Source organism: Zosterops lateralis (assembly GCF_965231275.1).
Source record: "Zosterops lateralis genome assembly, chromosome: 8".
In the NCBI taxonomy this organism is placed as follows: domain Eukaryota; kingdom Metazoa; phylum Chordata; class Aves; order Passeriformes; family Zosteropidae; genus Zosterops; species Zosterops lateralis.
In genome coordinates this window covers 8,717,558-8,736,159 of record NC_139768.1, presented here as the reverse complement: position 1 = coordinate 8,736,159, position 18,602 = coordinate 8,717,558, and the positions used below count along the sequence as shown (strand labels likewise).

Sequence of the window (18,602 nt, the reverse complement as noted above, 5' to 3'; positions counted from 1 at the left end):
ACCACAGCACAGCTGGGAAGAAATAGCTGAGTGTAATAAACCCTCTCTGTTCCTTTGGGGAGTGTTAAAATAAACAAAAAGACAGAGGAGGAAAAAAGATGGAAATCTGGTATTATGACTGAAGAAGAGGTGGGGGTAGAGCTTAATAAAATATGTCAGGGCTAAAAAATGCTGATGGAAATGCTAGGAATACCCTGAAATTATCTGCAAATTTCAGTCAAATTTTCCAGCTAGGTCTGTCTGATAGAAATGACAAATGGGAACACTGAAATGGTTTCATGTCAGAGATTCTTCATCTTACAGTTCAGGAGCATAGGAAGGAAAAAAAAAGGCAGCGAGCTGGGTCATGGTATCACTGCTTCTCTTTCCCCTTGTGTCTGTTTTGTGAAAAATCCTGGGATTTTGACGGTTTGAAACCAGAAGAAAATAAAAGATCTTATAATTCAAAACATCATTGCTAAGGAGCTCTGTGGATTTTGTTTTGATAGCATTGAGGAAAGGAGATTTGCTCTTGGGAAGTTTACAACTGTAGAGAAGAAAAAGTTACTGACTTAGAGCAGACCATTGCATGAGGTGAGAAGGGTGCTTTTTAACTCAACAGAAGCAAGTACATCTGGGAAACAAAATTGAAGTGCAGAAACTAAAGCCCAGCCTCAGGAAACTAAACCAATTGTGGTGGGTGAGGCCTCCCTGAAGACCAGAGTACCCAGCCCAGATGGGTGTTGGATGTGGTAAATTGGCATCTTCCAGCAAACAGAACTTTCTGTTTGGGCCTTGACTTTACTATTTAAGATGTATTACTCAATAGAAGATACTATGGTGTTGCTTACCTCTTTTATCTGACTCATCTTCTGCTCTTTCTGCAAGCTGCACACTTGTTTTTGGAGACGTAGGTTGTGCTCCTGAAGCTGCCCAATCTTCTCAATCAGTTGGCAGATGTGTTCTAGGTATCCCAGACCAGATCCCAGGGCTTTGCTGTTACTTTGGTTCACCTGCAATGACAATGCATCTTGAACCACAGAGTAACAACAGAGCAATTCTTACTGGGAGCTGAGAGTCCTGCACAGCCCTTACAGTCACGTCCTGTGATAAAGTCAGGCTTCCTCTTGCAAGGGGCTTTGGTCTTACCACAGATTTGAGCTACAGCATCACTTACTGAAGCTCTTTTCTGGATTACTCAGCAATTTCCACTGTCAGAGGGATTCTCCTGACCGATCACAGGCTGATGCAGAGGAAAACCTCATGATAGCCTGTTTCTAGTTCCACCTCCCAGGCTAATTTTTGTCTTTTACTGGCCACGGAAGCCTTACAAACAAGTATGGTTCCTCAGTGCAAATCACACTTATGTGTACTGAAGCTGGGCTTGGCTCCTACCCAAAGGCACGTATCTGCAGGTTGCATTGATTTGCTGAATTGTGACCAATTTGGAGGTACACTTTGTCTGCTGTACTCTGGCCCTCATCACTGGTGTGTCTGAGAGAAACATACTTGAATCAAGCTGCCAAAGTGAAAGAACATCTTTCCACGAGTCTTTAGTAGATCTCAGCTTACATCCCTGCTGCTATTTGCTCAGTCTTGAACAAAGTTTGAAGAAAGCCTGAAGAAAGTTTGCAGGATCAATTTTGCAGTCTGGCTGTGGAAGGATAATCTCTACCACCGATTTCTCTTCACCCAGGACCTGCCAGAGTCTCCCTTCTGCTCAGCCAAGGGCAATGCTGGAGACAAAGAGTAATCCTACGGCAGAAGAAACCTACAATGGTTCCCAGCCTCCTGCTCTGCACCTCACCATTTCTGGTGCCAGGGCTTCCCTGTGCACAGCCAGTGCCCTCCCCTGTGCCGTGACCAGACTGTGCTGAACGTGCTGCTCACAAACACATGCAGGGGCTCACTTCCACCTTGGCGCTGCCTGCTGATGTGCGTGTGATATCAGCGAGTAAAATAAGCCTCGATCTTTACAAAAGCCGTGCTCTAAGTTTATCTTACTTCAAAAAATAAGTCCCCCTACAAAAGCAGGAAGCTTACTCTGTCTCCTTTCCCACAACAATCTACATTTTTGGGGAAATGCCAGCCCTGAGACTCTTCCTGTCTTTTCATTATGTCAGAAATCTCATGGTGTGTTCAAAAATAATCAACATTAGGATTTACTTCTTTTTAAACAAATGATGATACAACGTTATTTATAAACAGGTATTATTAAATCCAGATGCTTTTGTGTCTGAAGTTGGGACAGAGGTTGTTGACTCCTAGTTAAGCAGTCATTTATTTCATTACTTTTATTTTCCTCTCAGGCAGAGCCTGCAAGAAGTGGTGGCAAGACAAAAGTTACTCAGCCATAAAACTGAGTATTTACTGTGGCTGTGCAATGGGAAGAGGCACAGCCCCAGGACCCAAAGGGAGAACAAAGCCTATGTGGTATCTAGTGGGATAAGCTTGAATCAAAAACACTATAACCAATATATCTAAAAGCAACTAGGGATTTGGGGTGCCCAGCTCCAGAAGCATGATTTTCAGAAAGTACATGGATATCACCTTCTGAAAATTTGGCCATTTTGAGCTGTCCCAAATTGAACTGTCATTTTTTGTACACTGTTTCAATGGATAGTCAGAAGTTCCTTCTTATCCCTGAAAATATAGGCTTTCTGCCACACTGTACCCTCTTTTTGCACACCTAGCAACTCCCCTTCCTGCCAGTATGCTACTGCACGACTGCTGGCATGTCTGTACTGCCCTAAGGAGACACTGAGCCAAATCCAACCTGTTACAGCTGTGGAAACACAAGGGGAGGCTACAAGGGACAGACAAGGTCTTGGAGAATAGGATGAAGTACAACATTTGGCTCTAACTTAGATTGGAAAAAAATGTAATTGGAGAAAAAGAATGAAGCATTTGACTGTGACCTCTTTCACTTCGAGAGCCTCTTTTTGCTCCATATTTGTCCTGTGCTTAATCTTGTACAGTGCTGCTTCATGTCTGTGGCTGCTGGGTTCATAGGGCAACAGGGGCAGGAGAGAAGGAGGTCCTGTTTTTCCACGCTCTGTATCTAGGGCTGAAGGCACTGGAAAGCAAAGGTGTGTTTGGGATGAGCATCGAAAAAAAATGGCTTTTAGCAAAAGTTAGAGAAAATCTCTAACTCCTGAGAGTAAATATAGGTACCCAAAAAAGGAGAGGGAAAAGATGTAGAGTAGTTGCTCCAGGTCTTGGGGCAAGAATTTGGATCTACCCCTTTAGAGGACCTAAACCAGACTGAAGGTTAGACTCAATATGCTGAAGATCCCTGTTTCAGAGCCAGCCTTCAGAAGCTGCTTAGGGCAGTTTGGGCTATTTAATAGCAAATTAATCTGCATTTTATTGAAGTGATCTCAGAAAGCACAAATCAGGCAGAGCCTCTAGTGCTTGCACATTTCTGCAGGGCCAGCCTGCTCTGTGGTCAGAATGCAATGGTAAAAACTTTTAGGGGTGTGCTTCAACCTGCCACAGGGCTAGTAACCATTAGGATTGCTCAGATATGGCAGGTGTTCTATACAGATTATTTGTGTAATTTAGCTAGTTGCCTCCAAAACAATTGCACAGAGAGCAGGAACCCCTCAGAGGCTGTTTTTTCATAGGTTGGTAATACCTAAGGACCTCCAGCTACCTTTCAGTGGTGTCAAGTGTAGCACAGACTCGGGTCTGTCATGTTCTGGTCTAAATATTTTTGTCTCAGCATCTGTGAGACAGTATGATGCAAGTAGTGAAGAGTCACCAACCACAGGAAAACTTCAGACATTTTCCAGGATGTCTATTCTATTCTCTGTCCTCCCAGTTGAAGCTTCACAACTGAAATTTGTCCAACTCTCCATATGGTAATTGTCAAGTAGTGTTTGAACAAAAGCTCTGTGCCCATTTTTGAGATGATGAAGCCTATGAAGAAGGAAAAATATCTTGCTGACTTTCCTGTAAGGTGAAGATGTGGAGGATCATAAAGACACAATTTATGTATCAATAGCTAAAGCTTCTCTAGGAAAGTAAGAACGTAATGTAAAAATACATGCCAGATTTTGCTTTTAGGCACAAGACTGAGCCAGACCCTCATCTGGAATAAACACACCTAAAGGCTCACAGCTATGCTATGCTGAGTTACTCACATTACATTTTTTTGACCCTGAGGAGTTTCAGGTGCATTACATTGACTGTACACCTGTGTAACCAAAGAGGAATCTCTGCCCTTGTCAGCACTCACCTGTCTAAGTTTTGGGCACAGGTTTTCAGCACGTGTGTCCCTGGCAATAAACCATGACCGTTGTGCTGGCCCACAGACTTCTCAGGAAGCTTAAAATACAGGATCAGCATCTGCATTGGGAACTTTGGCTTATCTAGAGCCCTCTAGACAATATTTTGACTGGTGTAAATCATATCTTTTCCTCTGTGGCTACCCAGCTCACAGAGGTGGGAGCCTGTGCTCTTGTCTCTGGGGAACATTGTGCTCACTGCAGCATCTGATCACTATGAAAATCTGAAGTTCAGTGAGAGCTGCAATAATGAGAGTTGCTTTCAAGTCTCCCATCCAATTGATGTATAATCAAAATCTGCATGTCTGATCATCTGGTCAGCACTTTGTCCAGCTTCATTACAGCCATTATCTGTGACTTGGATGCATGTGATGTGCTTTTCTACAATTGGGCTTAATGGAGAACTGTCCTGGACTGGATCTGGCAGCAGGGCAGTTTGCAGGAGAAGCTTTTCTTCGTTTAGACAAACGCTCACTGATGTATCTTGCATTTCCTTAGGTTTCTGTGCTTCACACAATGCTCTTCACTTTTCTCGTGGACATTTTTGGGTTATACTATGCTCCATCCTGCCATACACCCCTCAATGTGTGCTCTTGCCATGTGAGCATGGCTGGCACAGGCAGCACAGTCACCACATCACCCAAGAGGGAACGCGATCACAAACCTCCCGGGCTCAGGGCAGCCAGTCAGTGACGCCACGGGCTGAGCGGGAAGCATTTGTCACTGGAGCTGACAGCACCGAGAGGCCTGTGAATAACAGGAAAGAGAGGGATCGTGCTGTGTATTTCTGTCGGCTCCACCCTGCTGTCCAGGAGGGGCTGTGCTTGCTGATAGCTTTTGGTTTCCTCTGAGGGGCACGCACAGGCTAGGGGGCTGAGCATCACAGGTAGCCCTATCCTTCCCCTGAACTGTGCCACTCTGTAGAGAAACAATTTGACTGCTTTGGCCCAGGATAAATAGCACTGCATGAATAATGATTTTATTTTTTTTTTCCATTTAATGACGACAGTGCTTCCATCGTTTTTCTTCTTCTAGGAATATGGGCTGGGCTGACTTTAAATGTAAACTTTATGGAGTGTGAGGAAGTGTTTGTAAAGCAAAAGCATCAAAAACTATGTATCTTCAAACTTCAAGCTTAAAAGGAAATGCTTTTATTTAGGCTTCAAAGTTCTTTCTCTTGTTGTCTGACAGCTTCCATTTTCTTTCATCTTTCAAAATGTAGGCAAATTTCAAAATAACGACAGTTCAAAACAAAAGATCAGAAAGCTTTGTCTAAAAATGCCGGACTGAAATGATTTGATGTATATTTTCAGCCAAAGCCATTCACAACTGAATCCAAATGGTCAAAACATTTGGTCATTCCCAGTCTCTCTTTTTCAGCATTTTCCTTCCTGTTCTCTTGGAAGTGGCCTCAGCAGTGAGGGATGGTCAGGAGGGCATCAAGAGACAACTTCATCCAGAGACTGAATCCTTGTTTGGGTGTGGTGAGCCAGTAAGCACAGTTGGCACTGCATAGCCAGCTGGGCTGGGGAAACTCAACTGCTCTTCTATTACTTGAAAGTTCCCCAAACCATCAACAGAACTGAGAAAGATGGTGTCACCTATAATTAAATAATCCTCTCATTGACCATTAATTATAAGCCAGTGTAAGCTCTCTTGCATTTCTATCAACATTAATTTAATGCAGCAGGAGTTGATTTGATGGAGCAATTTGGTACGCCATGTCTTTGCCAAGCAGGGTGAGAATACACTGTGCTGGCCTGCTTTCTTTAGGACAACACTGATTCATTTCCAGGGATATTGGAGTCCCTCAGAAGACAACATGCTATAGCAGAAATTGGTTTCTAGGTACCATTTTGTATCTTGGACACGTTACAGGCAAATGTGAAAACCACAGAGAAAGCCTGGAGCAGAGCCTCAGATGGGATGAACGAAGATGCATCTGTCAGCTGTATGGTCAGATGATTATCTGGACCCCACTTCTGAACAGGTCTCTGTTGTATGTCAGTGAAGACAGGTCAGCCTGGTGTAAGTTTGGCGAGGGCAGAAGGCTCTGCATCTGCCAGAGACTGTCCTGGTGCTCTGAGGCACACAGAACAGCAGCTGCTACAGGGCTGTGCAGCAGCCCGTGGGCATTTCTTGTCTCAGTCAACTTTGGTACTCCCTGGCATCCCAGAAGTTTGAGGAGTGCTGCTCTTGAGATGCAGCAGCCTGGAGGTGTGCTGTGAAGAGGGGCAAACTTCCCCAGCATCTAGGTCACAGCTGTATTTACACAGCTCAAAAAACAAAGAAAAGTGCTCTAGGGCACAGAGCTTTAGCACTCAGCCAGTGAGGATATTAAAAAGGAGGGGAGATAAGCCACCAAGAGCTTCATTTCCTCTTCAGCTTCTTTCTAATTTATTCTCTTGTTTATTTAAATGCTTTGCTTTGGGAAACTGAGGCTCCATTTCACCAAGGATTTAAAGGAATTTCACAGGGCATACAGAGCTGTCAGACAAGACCAAATCTGGCTGCAAACTCTCCAGAGTGCAACAGAGAATTTAGGTAACTCCTAATGGTCAGATTCTGCTGCTCTCGTCCTTTCTTGAACTCACTGCCAAATGGCCAGGTCTGTCTGGGATCTGTGCAAAATAGGTATCTGTCTTCTGCCATGTGTGAGAGAGCTCTGGAGAGGAAAACACTGCTCAGACGAGTTGTGTGTTGCTTGTATTGCCTTGATATACAATGTTGACAGAGACAGGACATCTCTGACCTTCCTCACTGCTCAAGAGGGTTTGGCATGCTGGAGAGGAAGTCCAGTACCCAATTGCTCATGGCAGCAAGGTCATGGTTAAATTATTTGCACAGCACACATCACTTGTCACTTGGCTTCCTCCCACCCATCTCCAATTCCAATTCATCACTATTACCACAATGAACATCCCCCCCAAAAAAATCCCTGCTAGGCGCCGTTTGATGCTTTTGTGTGTTTGTTACCCTCTTCAGCTAGTCTGCCTTTCTCCTTTCCCTTTGCTCATGGGGCTCCTTTGTTTATCTCTCTGTTAAGAATCAGCTCCTCACTGAGATCTTTGCTTTGCTGGTTCCTGTAACCCACTGCACCATGAAGGCAAGGCAGTGATCTGTCTGCACTTCAGCAGCGTGAGGCTTCAGGCAAAGAACTGGGGGGAGCACTTACCAGCACCTGCTATGGGAGAAGGTGCACAGAAGGGCTTTTTATTCTCTTGTCAGTGGCACAGGGTACGCAGCAAGGGGACAGAGAGGGAGTATGGAGTGGGACAGGTCTCTGCAGTTTGGTCCATCACAGCTATGCAGGCAAGTTAAAATGGCATCTCCAACTCCAGCCCAACAAAAATCTGAATTTGTGAATTAGATCCTTGCTCGTGCATTTTTTAAGACAGTTGACTCAACAGAACACAACAGGCCTGGACAGAAATGAATTAACTCTTAGAAAAGTTATTTACAAATTTCAGTGCTCCAAAAAGCAATCCAGGAGACAGGAATAATTTGGTCTTGAAAATAAATCTATGTCCTGACTCCCACCCCACGTACCAGAGGATGACAACTAATATCATAATCTTCATTTTGAGACCAGAATCAAGCCCATCTTCTCATCTAGGGCTTTTAGAAACACCATATCTCAATGAGTCATTTCTCATCCTTACCCAGACCTGATATTTATGAATTAATTTGTAATTTTACTGGTATGAAAAGAAATCATAAAAATCAATTACCATTTTTTACTGCTTACAGTTTCAGGGGAGATATTCTAAACTCACTCAGACATGTCCAGTTTGTGACAAACAGGACTTGAATACTGACTGGGGTGTTTGGACAGGCCTAGATTTAATATTCAGTTTAGGTGTTTCTCACCTCACTCAGTCTACAGCATTCATCCATGTATTCATCCAGGCTGTCACTTGTGGGGTACTTCTTCAACTGATGTTCATGAATCTGAAGGTCTTGCATGCTGCCAAAATTCTCTGGGAAATTGTCAGCAATTGTCTTTGGCTCCTCTATGGGACCTGGGGTGGAAAGAGTGCTTTGCCTGGAAAGGTCCATCTCTGGGGTAGGCTCCTTTTCTGGAGACTGCTTGTCACCCTGGTCAAAATGTTCATCAGGACTTTCTTCCTGAGGGACATTGAAGTCTTCAAGGAAAGCTGTAGGATCCTGCACAGCATCTGCCTCCTGACTGTAATAATCAGCTTGCTTTTTGCTCTCTGGATCTTGGAGACTATCTTTTCTGGGATGTTCTTCACATGTTCTCATTAACTGATGGTCAATTTCTGGAGAAGAAGAGGTGCTAAGCACACCCGAGTCACAAAATGAGTCTCTGCTGGGAAGCACAAAGCTCTTCTCTGAGCCCGTTGGCGTTGATGGAGAATTAGCACCGCTTGGCAATTCAACCCCTGAGTCCTCAGATTCAAATTTGGAGAATCTGTGTAGCCGGCACTTGGACTCGAAGGCGCTGAGGTCGGGCAGGGTGGCTACACAGTCACTGCTTGCCGAGCCATCCACATAATCTGCGTCTGCTGGTGCAGCTGCTGCATCCGGACTTCCCAGGCAGTCTGGTGGGAGACTGGCACCGGGAAGATGGGACTCCTCTGTGCAGGCTGTGTCAGCTGGAGCCTCTGGGATTAACCCTGGGTTTTGAATTCCTTCATTGCTCAGTATCTTCATGTGTGTTAACACGACTTTGTCCTCAGCAGGTGGGCTCTTCTTACCTGCTGAAAAGAAAACAAAAAGAAGGTCACAGGAGGCTACAAAACTCAGTGTCTAATGCATCCCCTGAGGGATGTGGAATGTAAAATTGCCTATACCAAGGCGGTAGAGGGGGACAGCCCTAATTTGTTTTCCTTGAGCTATATGAAGCTTTCTTGGGGGCTTTGCTGCAACAAAAGCCTTGTGTTTCACAGCCTCAGTATCCTCCAGGGGGGCTCATAAAAGCACAATTCTGATTTGATAGATAGGTGGAAAACAACATATGTAGGCAGGTGACTTTTTAGTAATTAGCTGCATATAGATGGAGAGGTGTACATGTTCTTTCAGCCTGATAGACATTAATTTAAGGCTCAAATTTTTTTTCTGATTAAATGTATTCTGAACCAGCAGAGAAAAAGAGTAAAATGAAATCAGTTTTCCCACAGGCTTAAGTAAATTTTGGATTGCAACAAGCAATTTGCAAACTCTTTGATATTTTCTGCAGTATTCTCTGCTCATATATAGGTGATGAAAATCAATTTCTGATAAGAAAAGCAAATGTAAAAAGCACTGTAGATCTTTTTCACTCCCTGTATGGTTTTAGCTATGAAGTAATGTCTTTAAGTGAACTTCTACCTCATTTGTAAAGACAAAAGAGATGAGGGCAGCCTTGTTCAAAAGCTTCTGCACATGGACAAAGAAGACTTGTTTTCAGGTCACAATTATTTTACACTGTAATGTGATAGAACAGTCTCTGGATGAAAGGCTGATCTTCAGGAGTCAAAGATCTGCCCTCAGGTTTTTCTTACTGTTTTTCTGAATATAATATTTCATAGTGCAAACTTCTGGATCACTATGGTATGAGAGCCAGTGTGAAAGTTCTGCATTTACCTTTTAGCAGACTGGAAATCTCAGCTCCAAATACATGTTCGTGGATTTGGAATCAAGAATTGATGCAGAACAAAACTTCAGTTTCTCTGGTATCTTTTCCCTTAGTGCCCAACCCAGAGTGCCTCAGAGGGCTACAATGCACACACCTTTCTGGATGTCTTACTTTCTACTTCATTCCCCTCTCCTCTTTCTTTTTGCCTGAATCAGACCAGCAGCAGTTTCACAATCTCATCCCCAGTAATGGAAATGTCTCTAGGTGGGCAGGAAAGCCTGGGCAGTGGGTCAGGGAGAGTTCTGTTGTGCAGTTCTCCTTTGTGGTAACCCAGAAAGCTCCCTGTTTCAGAAATAACCCATCTTCCAGCTTCACCTCCTCCAGCTTGCTTTCTGCAATGTACTTAGACAAGGGAAACTTTTACTCATTAAGGCCAAGGTAATTCTTGCATGGATCATTTTCTACTTCATTTGAATTCTCTTCATTTGATCTTGAGAATTTCCTGGGATACCACTGAAATATGCCCTTTGCTGTTCATAGACACCCACTGATTTAATATTTTACACTGGATTTTCATAAAGGGCAGTCAGTGATACATAATCTGATGGGCTTTTTGTGGCACATAGCGCTGATACTACCCTTATATAAGATTTGATTATCATCTATAGAATTGCACTGCCTCCCTTAGCAGGATTCACAGGCATCTTCCCAGTGCAAAGAGCCATGTTTGGGACAGTCAGTGACAGATCTCAGCAATACAACACCAGGGTGTTGCTGTGGTGGGGGACAAGAAAAAGACATTACCCAGGAAAGCTCATCAGGAGCTGCTGATGTGTGCTGGGCTCTGTTGTTGTTCTTCCACTTTTGGGATATGCATGAGGGACCCTGAACTGAGGACAAGGAATAGGGTGACTGGTTTGCAGCTTCACATACAGCAAAACATCAGCTGTAAGAGTGAGCTGAGTGCCAGGTCTTGGAAGGAGGAGGTAGAACTGAGTCACTTTGATTTGGAGTCAAGAGGATCTACCCGCTGAGCTGCGAACACCTCTTGGCAGCCAGAGACAAAATGTTTTATCTGCATGAAAAATACAAGGGTTACAGCCTCTTCTGATGGCATCACTACCCCAGCTGGCCAATAAAACCAGAGCGTCAGGAGGAGAGCAGTTGCATTCCTGCAATTACTCTCAAGAACAAACCATACAGCTGTCACTCTTACCAGGAATTACTATATGCAATGGCAGTTTTTTCCCACAGACTGACTGCTCTCACTTATTAATCGTGCCATGCTTTCCTTTGACTGGAGATTCTCTCACTTCTCTCAACCTGCCTCTGTTTTTACTTGCTTAACAGGTTTCACCCTGGCCTACACAAATATTGCTTTGTCTAAAATCAGGAAGCAGCATAGTAAAATGAGGTCTTGCTACTTACAGAAGGAGATGTCAAATGCTTTATTGCATATCTTTTAGGACTACAAAAGCTGCAATGTGAACAAGAAGTTTTGGCTGGAGTAGAAAAAATAGAAAATAAGATGAAATCTTTGACCATCTGTGGGATGGCCGCCTTAATGCCAGGAACAGTTCTTTGCTCTCCCCTTACTGTGGTCACTTTTTTCGCAACATGTTTCACAGAAATTGTTTCTCTTCTCTAGGCTGCAAACCATTGCTCTCAGCACTGTCAGGTCCTGCAAACCACAGTGTTTGAGCATTTCTGATTTATTCTTCCAATGCCCTGTGACGAGGCAAAACGTTATCATCCCCCTACCACAAGATGAGAATAGTGGCCAAGGACAACAGGATTTTGCAACACATTCAGGCACCTCATCCTCGTTCATTCAATAATACTTGCCCGTGGTCAGTGAGGTCATCTGTGCTACAGAAGAAAGATGTCCAATGATTAAGGCAATGACCTGAAACTCAAGTTATTCTTGCTGCACCTCACTGACAGACCAGTCTCTCTCCTTCCTCTCTGTTAAGTGGATTATAGAATCTAAACCATGAGGCTTCCAACAAGCAGATTGTTCATGCTAAAGCTCTTGAAAGAGGCATACAAAAACACTCAAGCATATTGCTAACAAACACCAGAATGGTGCAATTAAAGCTCATCTGCTCAGTCGAGAAAGAGGGGAAAAAAAGAAAAGAAAAAGCCACCCAGACCCTCAGTTGCTATAAATTAACTCATTTCCAGGGTCCTTAACAGAAACGTGTCAGCTGATTTTGGGTGAGGGCTTGGCCTCTAAGTGCTTTGTTCAGCAATACCAGGGGCCCTGAGTAAATCAAGGAAGGGAGATAACTGCTGCCTGGCACTGGAGGGAGTGTGCTGCAGGGGTAGGCTGCAAACAATTCTGCACAGGGGCTTCTGAAAAGAGGTGTGAAGAACTTCAGAGACCTGAACGGTGGCATTAACAATGGTAAGATGTATTTACTTGTGCTGGAGGCCAGCCAGGAACTGCTGTTCCTGGGAATTCAGCCAAGATTTTTGTTGTTGTTTTTTTTTGTTTGTTTCTTTTTCCCTGGACTGGTTTTTCACACCCCTCTGGGGTGGGGGTAAGATAGCAAATCTTTTAGGAAGCTGGCTGGTATGCTGGTGTGGCAGCCAGGGAAGGAGTGGAGTTTCAGAATCAGTACAGGTTCCTGAAGCATCTTCACCATGTGCGCCCAGGCTAAACATTGTCTCAGGGTAGCTTGTGCTACTTGCCTAGTAGCCCTTTCAAAGAGTTATATGGCTCTGCAATCACCCTGGAGGGTTCCCTGGACTGAAATATATGCCTGTAACTGGTGGTAAGTGATCAAGTGTAGCCTTGGGAAGTTGGGTTTCTTGTCCTTGTAAAGCTGGAGAATCGGACTGCTTCCCAACTCACAGGGAGGTAGTGACCACCTAATACCTGTGAGTAATTGGTAGGGAGTGAAAGGAATGGATGTGTCCTATCTAAGTCTCTAGAACTTTGCTCTGCATCATGTTTGAATTGCTTTCTAGGATATTTCTATGTTGCAGTTAGCAGAGCCTAATAGAGAAACTTAAATCTTTCAAAGGTAAATACCCTCCCATCAGCCCCTGTCCCACTTGGGGCTTCCCTTTCTTGGGACTTTTAAGTCCAAGTTATTTTTCCAGTTGCACAATAACTAGCAGCTGCAAGGACTCAGCCTAGTGTATTAGCACAGAGATCTCTGACCAGGAGAAGAAGGGCAGATACCAAACATGAAATAATTTTCAAGCAATTTCTTTATCCCAAGTAAGTTGGATACATGAGATGAACTCAAATAACTTGCCCAGGAAAAACTCCTACGCATTTCTACTCCCACTCAAGCCCAATTCCCGCACAAGCTCCCATCTTTTTAGTAAACCAAGCCAAAGTCTATAGCCAAATCCCTGTGCTCTAAAGTCCTGAAACTCATGTCTGATTTTTTTTGGTTTTTTTTAATCTCCGCCTGTGGAGCAAAGCTGTATTTCACTGGCAATTCCTTCAGTGCAAGACCTGTTAAGCTCTGCTACATCCCTGAGAGGGTACGTGGCCTCTGATGCACTGACTTAAGTATCATAGCACATAGTTTTCTGATGTATGCAACTAATGAAAGCCCCGGTGGACAGGAAGAAGCCAGGCTGGCAGTGGAGAGCCATTCCATACCAGCACTGCCCTTTGCTGCTCTTTTCTCTTTCAGTCTCTGCCCACCTGTCTTCTCAAACTGTTCATCCTGATTTTTAGGCTACTTGGCATGGGGAGAATCTCTTAAGCATGGCACAACTGGAGCCTTTGCTTGTCTCCATCTGCCACTGTCTAGCAGAGCTAGAGCCATGGCAGCCTTCTGCTTGTCTCTAGAACTGCTGCAAGGTCCGTGTGCAGAGCAAACCCAACCACAGTGGGTGCAGCTGGCAGGCTTGTGCAGGATGAACAGCCCAGAGATACTCAGAGAATCTGTTCCTCTCTCTGCTACTGTGTGCCACATGTGCCACGAGACATGAGACATCCTACACACTGCAGCTCATAAGGCCAGTGCTTTCCAGCTTTACTGGGCCACCAAAAATAAAGGGCATCACCAATGTCTTGGGTTGCTGGAGTGGCAGAGACTTTACACAGCTGCCCTGCAAAGGAAGACCAAAGACAAACCACAGCACTGCTACCAATCTGCTTAGCCCTGAGTAAAGGAGTAAGGTGCACATGCAAAAACAGAAAAGGTTTTTCAGCATCCTACAGAGGACACAGCCAGCCTAGTAACTCCTCTCTGGCTCCAGCTGTGGCAAGGATTTAACCCTGCTGTGGGTTCTGTGATGAGGCTGTAGCCTCCAAGTAACAGACTAACAGATGATTGTCGCCTTTTGAAGAATCATTAGATAGCAGTGACTGGTGCACTAGAGTCAAACTCATGACCCAGAAATGAAAGGCTGCCTCTCCCATTCAGTCCTTGCATTCCCTCATTTTCCTTCTTTTCCTTACAAAAAGACTCCCGTAGTTTTGTCACTGTGCCACATTCTCTAGCACTGCTGGCAGGACGGCTCAGGTGGTATTTCCCTTTCATTTCGAAGAGGTGGGTTTTTTTCTCACCAATGATGAGGTCTCAATTTCCCAGCATTTAAGAGAGAAGGGGTCACTTCCTTTCTGAAACAATAGGCATTTTTTGCTGATGACTTTTCCCCCATGTGTGCTAAAGGGCGGGGCTGGGCGCTGGGGCTGTGCTGGCACCTCTCAGCAGCCCCCACGCAGGGCCTGGGGAGCGGTGTCACCTCCCCGGCTGGGAAAGAGCCTGTGCTGTCCCCAGCAGAGCCCTGCGGGCAGACAGGACCTCAGTGCTCACAAGAACTGAGTTACTCTTTTGCTTCCAAAAACCCCAAACCGACCCAACAAACAAAAAAAAGTCCCCACTCCAATAAATGCATAACCACTACCAACCCTCTGTGAGAAAAATCCATCTCCATCTTTGCCATGGATTTCCACGGTGCTTTACTGGACTGTTGATCCCAGCCCTGGCAATGGCAGAGGTACTACTCGTCTGCAAACTATCTGCCTTCCCCAATGATTTTCAGGCAGCATGCTGCCAGAACTTGGGCTGCCCAAGCTGAGCAAGGCTTCTCCCAAATAATTAGGATAATTATGAGCTGAAAATTTTTTACAGAAATTTTATTGCAGGGTCGGTTGTCTTCAGTGCATCAGTTATAACTTCTATCTACAACAGCAGAAACTTGTGAAGGCTTGAAAATCACTGTCAGAGGAGAGGTCAAGTTTTGTGTGGTTTGGTTTGTTTTTTTTTTTTTCATTTTGCTTGGTTTGCTGTTGTTTGGGTTTTTTTTTTTTTTACTGGAGTTGTGACTGAAAAATTCATATTTGCAAGGGAACATGCTTCCATGCCATAACAGCACTTGCACAGTAAACCCGATTCTCTAAACTTCAATTTATCCAGCTGGAGAAGTGAAATGCACGTGGATTTTATGAACATACATATACAATTTGATTTGCTCAAAATGTCGAATGCAAAGGAATAGTTATGACAAAGCTGAGATTTCAGATAATCCTTGAACAGAAAACACAACTTAGATCCTGTGGCTCCAAAGTGGTCTCTAGTCTCAGTTAATTGTGTGGAGTTCCTTAGGATCCTAGGTTTGGTAATATAATGTGACCAGAAATGTTATAGGACCCCACAGCTACAGCTGGTAATGATAAATCCAGATAAAGTAGATGCTTAGAGAAAGATAACAGGGTTCAAGGACTCTGACTGAAGAGACATTCATTGCTTTAGCACCTATGTTTTAGAAAAGAGGAGATAATTATAGCTCTTTTCAAGCATTTGAGGAGGAATGAGAAGGAGATTGATTGATTGTTTACTGATTGATATAGTTGGGTGAACTAAAGAGGAAGTGGATTTCCAAGTAGAGAGGCCACTTGACACTTTTACAGCTTGCTCCTAATTCATTCCTAGTGACCTGTGAAGTTTTTGAAACCAAACGACAGGTCTGATAGATTAGTGACCTCTGGCAGAAAGTCCCGGGGCACTGCAGGTCCCCTCAGACCACCTGGTTTATCAGTTAATTGTGTAGCTGGTGGTCACCAGTTTTTAGACCAACACCTGACCCTGCACAACAGCACCGGCTAAAGCACTGTTCCCCCTCATTTCTGCATTTACACTGCAACTTATTTCTTTGTATCTATGAATCAGAGGGAAAACCCTGGCCAAGGATAATTTTGATGCACAAGGATCAGTGTCCAAGTTCTCCCAACTCTGCAAAGGACCAGTCCGGGGGCAGGGGGAGGGAAGAGGTTCAGTCCCTACAATCACCTATGGGGCTTATTTGTGAGAGTTTTGTCAGGGAGATGACAGCTGCCACTAAAGACCTGCAAATCCTTCTCCTTGAAAATTCCCATGTGTTCCGCCAAGAGAAAGGTTCAAAACCTTAAATAAAGGAAACGGTGCTTTCATGAGCAGCCCTGTGTAACAGCAAAAGATTATTTACTCAGTGATATGTCTGAGCAGAAAATGAAAACAATAGAAACAAATATATCACACGTTGACAAAAACTGTCTAATTTAGATCTTCTCCTTGTACATCTGATCTGCAGGCTGTCTTATATCACAGAGGATTATTCAGCCAGAAATTAACTAGGAGCCAGGAGGCCCTTTGCAAGGATGGAACGTGCCCCCCAGGGATGACAGGTATGTAGTAATTCAGGTTTTATTGCCTATAATAAGCTTGGATAAACAACTGTTCAATAGCCCCAAAGACCAAGGCCATTTAGACACCAGTGCTTCAACTAAAGCCAAGAATTGTATTAGAAAGGTCGCTGTTAACCCATTCTTCATGAGCTGTCATTGCTGTCCCTTGGTAAAACCTGGAGAGCTGCTTCTGCTCAAATGAGGTAGCACTGGACAGGTGTAACCATACTCTGGCATGTCTGAAATCTTTTATAGTTGCAGTGAGAGCCAAGAATGCTATTTCTGAATAGAGACGGCATCCAAATCAGGACACACATAATATTTGGTGCCTTTTTCTAGCTGAGGTGATCAGAGAGTGCTGTTGCTGTTTCTTATTTGAATAAATTCTTGCTGAAACTCTTTGATTCCTCAGTGCTCTGTAGGATAACTGTCCCCCCACCAAAGCTTTAACTTACCCCATTAACAATACTGCTGGGTCTGGGTGGTGAGGGACACTTCCATGTGGAAGGGCAAGCTTCCTTTCACCTCCTAACCCTGCTATCAGGTTTGCACTATACAGCTTCGAGGAAACAAGTTCATGGTCAAATTACATCCAGGGCAAAAAGGAGCGGTTTCCACCACACTGTAAAACACTCCCCTAACACCCTCCGTGTCTTATGGGGATGCTGGCATGTTCTCAGAGCAGCATTCCTCTTGAGCCCTTTGTGTCATTGGGTAGCAGTTTCCAGACTGAACCCAGGCAGAGCAACGTGCTTCAGCAGCCTTGCTGGCAGCAGGCAACCTGCTGGGGCACCTCACAGAGGCTCCAGCTCACACTGAGCTCTGAGCAGCTCCCCCGGACCAGGACAGCTGAGAAGCACAATCCAAGCAGAGAGTACCTGGGTGGATGCCCAAGAATGTGGCAACTCTGATGACTCAATGGGAACAATTGCTGCAGCACCCCAAGGAGTTTGGCGAAAGGATGGAAAGTCAGGACCCCAGGAGGTATAACCACCCCAAACACATGGGTTTGCAACATTTTTACCGTCCTGCTGTTGCACTGCACACTAACATTTACACTCTGACAAACCCTGTCTGTAGCCACCTCCGTGCCAAGCAAACCAGCCCAGTGCAGGGATGCCAGTGGGAGAACCTGCCGATCTTGTTTCCAGCTGCCACAAGCCAAGCCGAGGGACAAACAGGGATGCTAAGAGAATTCTACTACACGGGGCATGCGATCTCAAAGCCTGCAACTCGGGCTAAGGCATAAAATACAGTGGCCTCATTATCCCTGAAAAAGGCATACTGAGACCACATCATTTGTTTGCACAACAGGCTTAAAAAAAAGTTACAGGTGATCAGCTGCAGGACTATAGCTGCCCTTCTGGCCAGGATCAGCTCATCTGCACAGGAGGGAGCAAGGAAAACACTTCGAACCCGCGACAGTCGCTGTTGGATAGACACACTAGCCTAGAAAGCGAGCCGATATCCCCTGCCCGGGCCGTGCCGGGAGGAGCAGCCCCGACCCGTCTCACGGCGGTGCCGGGAGCAGCAGCCGCTCCCCGGGCAGCCCCGACCGCTCGGAGCCGCAGCGCTCCCTCCTCCCCTGCTCCTCTCTCTCCCAAGCTTTGCCGCGCTTACCCAGGCGAAATAAGCCCATTTTAAGAGGGGACGAAAGCGGTTCCTTAGGCGGCCCCAGGGCTGCAGCGGGGGCTGTGGCAGCCTTACCTGCCGGGGGACACAGGCAGCCGGAGAGCAGGGAGCGCAGCATCGGGCCGGGAGCAGGGCGGGCCGGGATGGGCTTGTCCTAAGTATCGTCTGCGCGGCCACTGAGGGGAAGGAAGGGGGTGGCGGGGGTGCGGGTTTGGGGGGGCGTTGGCAGCCCCGGGGGCGCGGCCGACTCACCTCTCCTCCAGGGCGCTGCCAGGGTGAAGCTCCGGTGCCAGCCGAACATCCCGGCGGCGGCGGGCGCCCTCAGGGGCGGGCGGGGCACGGGGACGGGGGTTCCATGGCTGCGGACCCTCCCCGAGCTGCTGCCCTTAGGGCCCGGGTTAGGGCATGGCGGGGCAGCGCGGCCGGCGCGGAGGCTGCGGAGCGATGGGCGGGCGGGCGCCCCGCCAGCAGTGACTTATAAAGG

At 45.7% G+C, this 18,602-nt stretch overlaps 1 protein-coding gene across 2 annotated transcripts in view; it reads right to left on the bottom strand.

Moving 5' to 3' along the window:
- The window catches only part of LOC310912093 (uncharacterized protein), a 30,203-nt gene extending 11,903 nt beyond the window's left edge, over positions 1–18,300 (bottom strand). The window contains exons 1-3 of one of the 2 annotated variants that reach the window (XM_083866323.1): positions 18,194–18,300; positions 8,139–8,992; positions 831–992 (exon numbers count right to left, since the gene is read on the bottom strand). In XM_083866323.1, the coding sequence (XP_083722449.1) occupies positions 831–992; positions 8,139–8,992; positions 18,194–18,236 (1,059 nt within the window). In that variant the 5' untranslated portion in view covers positions 18,237–18,300. The remainder of the gene's footprint in view (positions 1–830; positions 993–8,138; positions 8,993–18,193) is intronic. The other variant, XM_083866324.1, reaches the window with a different exon arrangement.
- Positions 18,301–18,602: the final 302 nt, after the last annotated feature.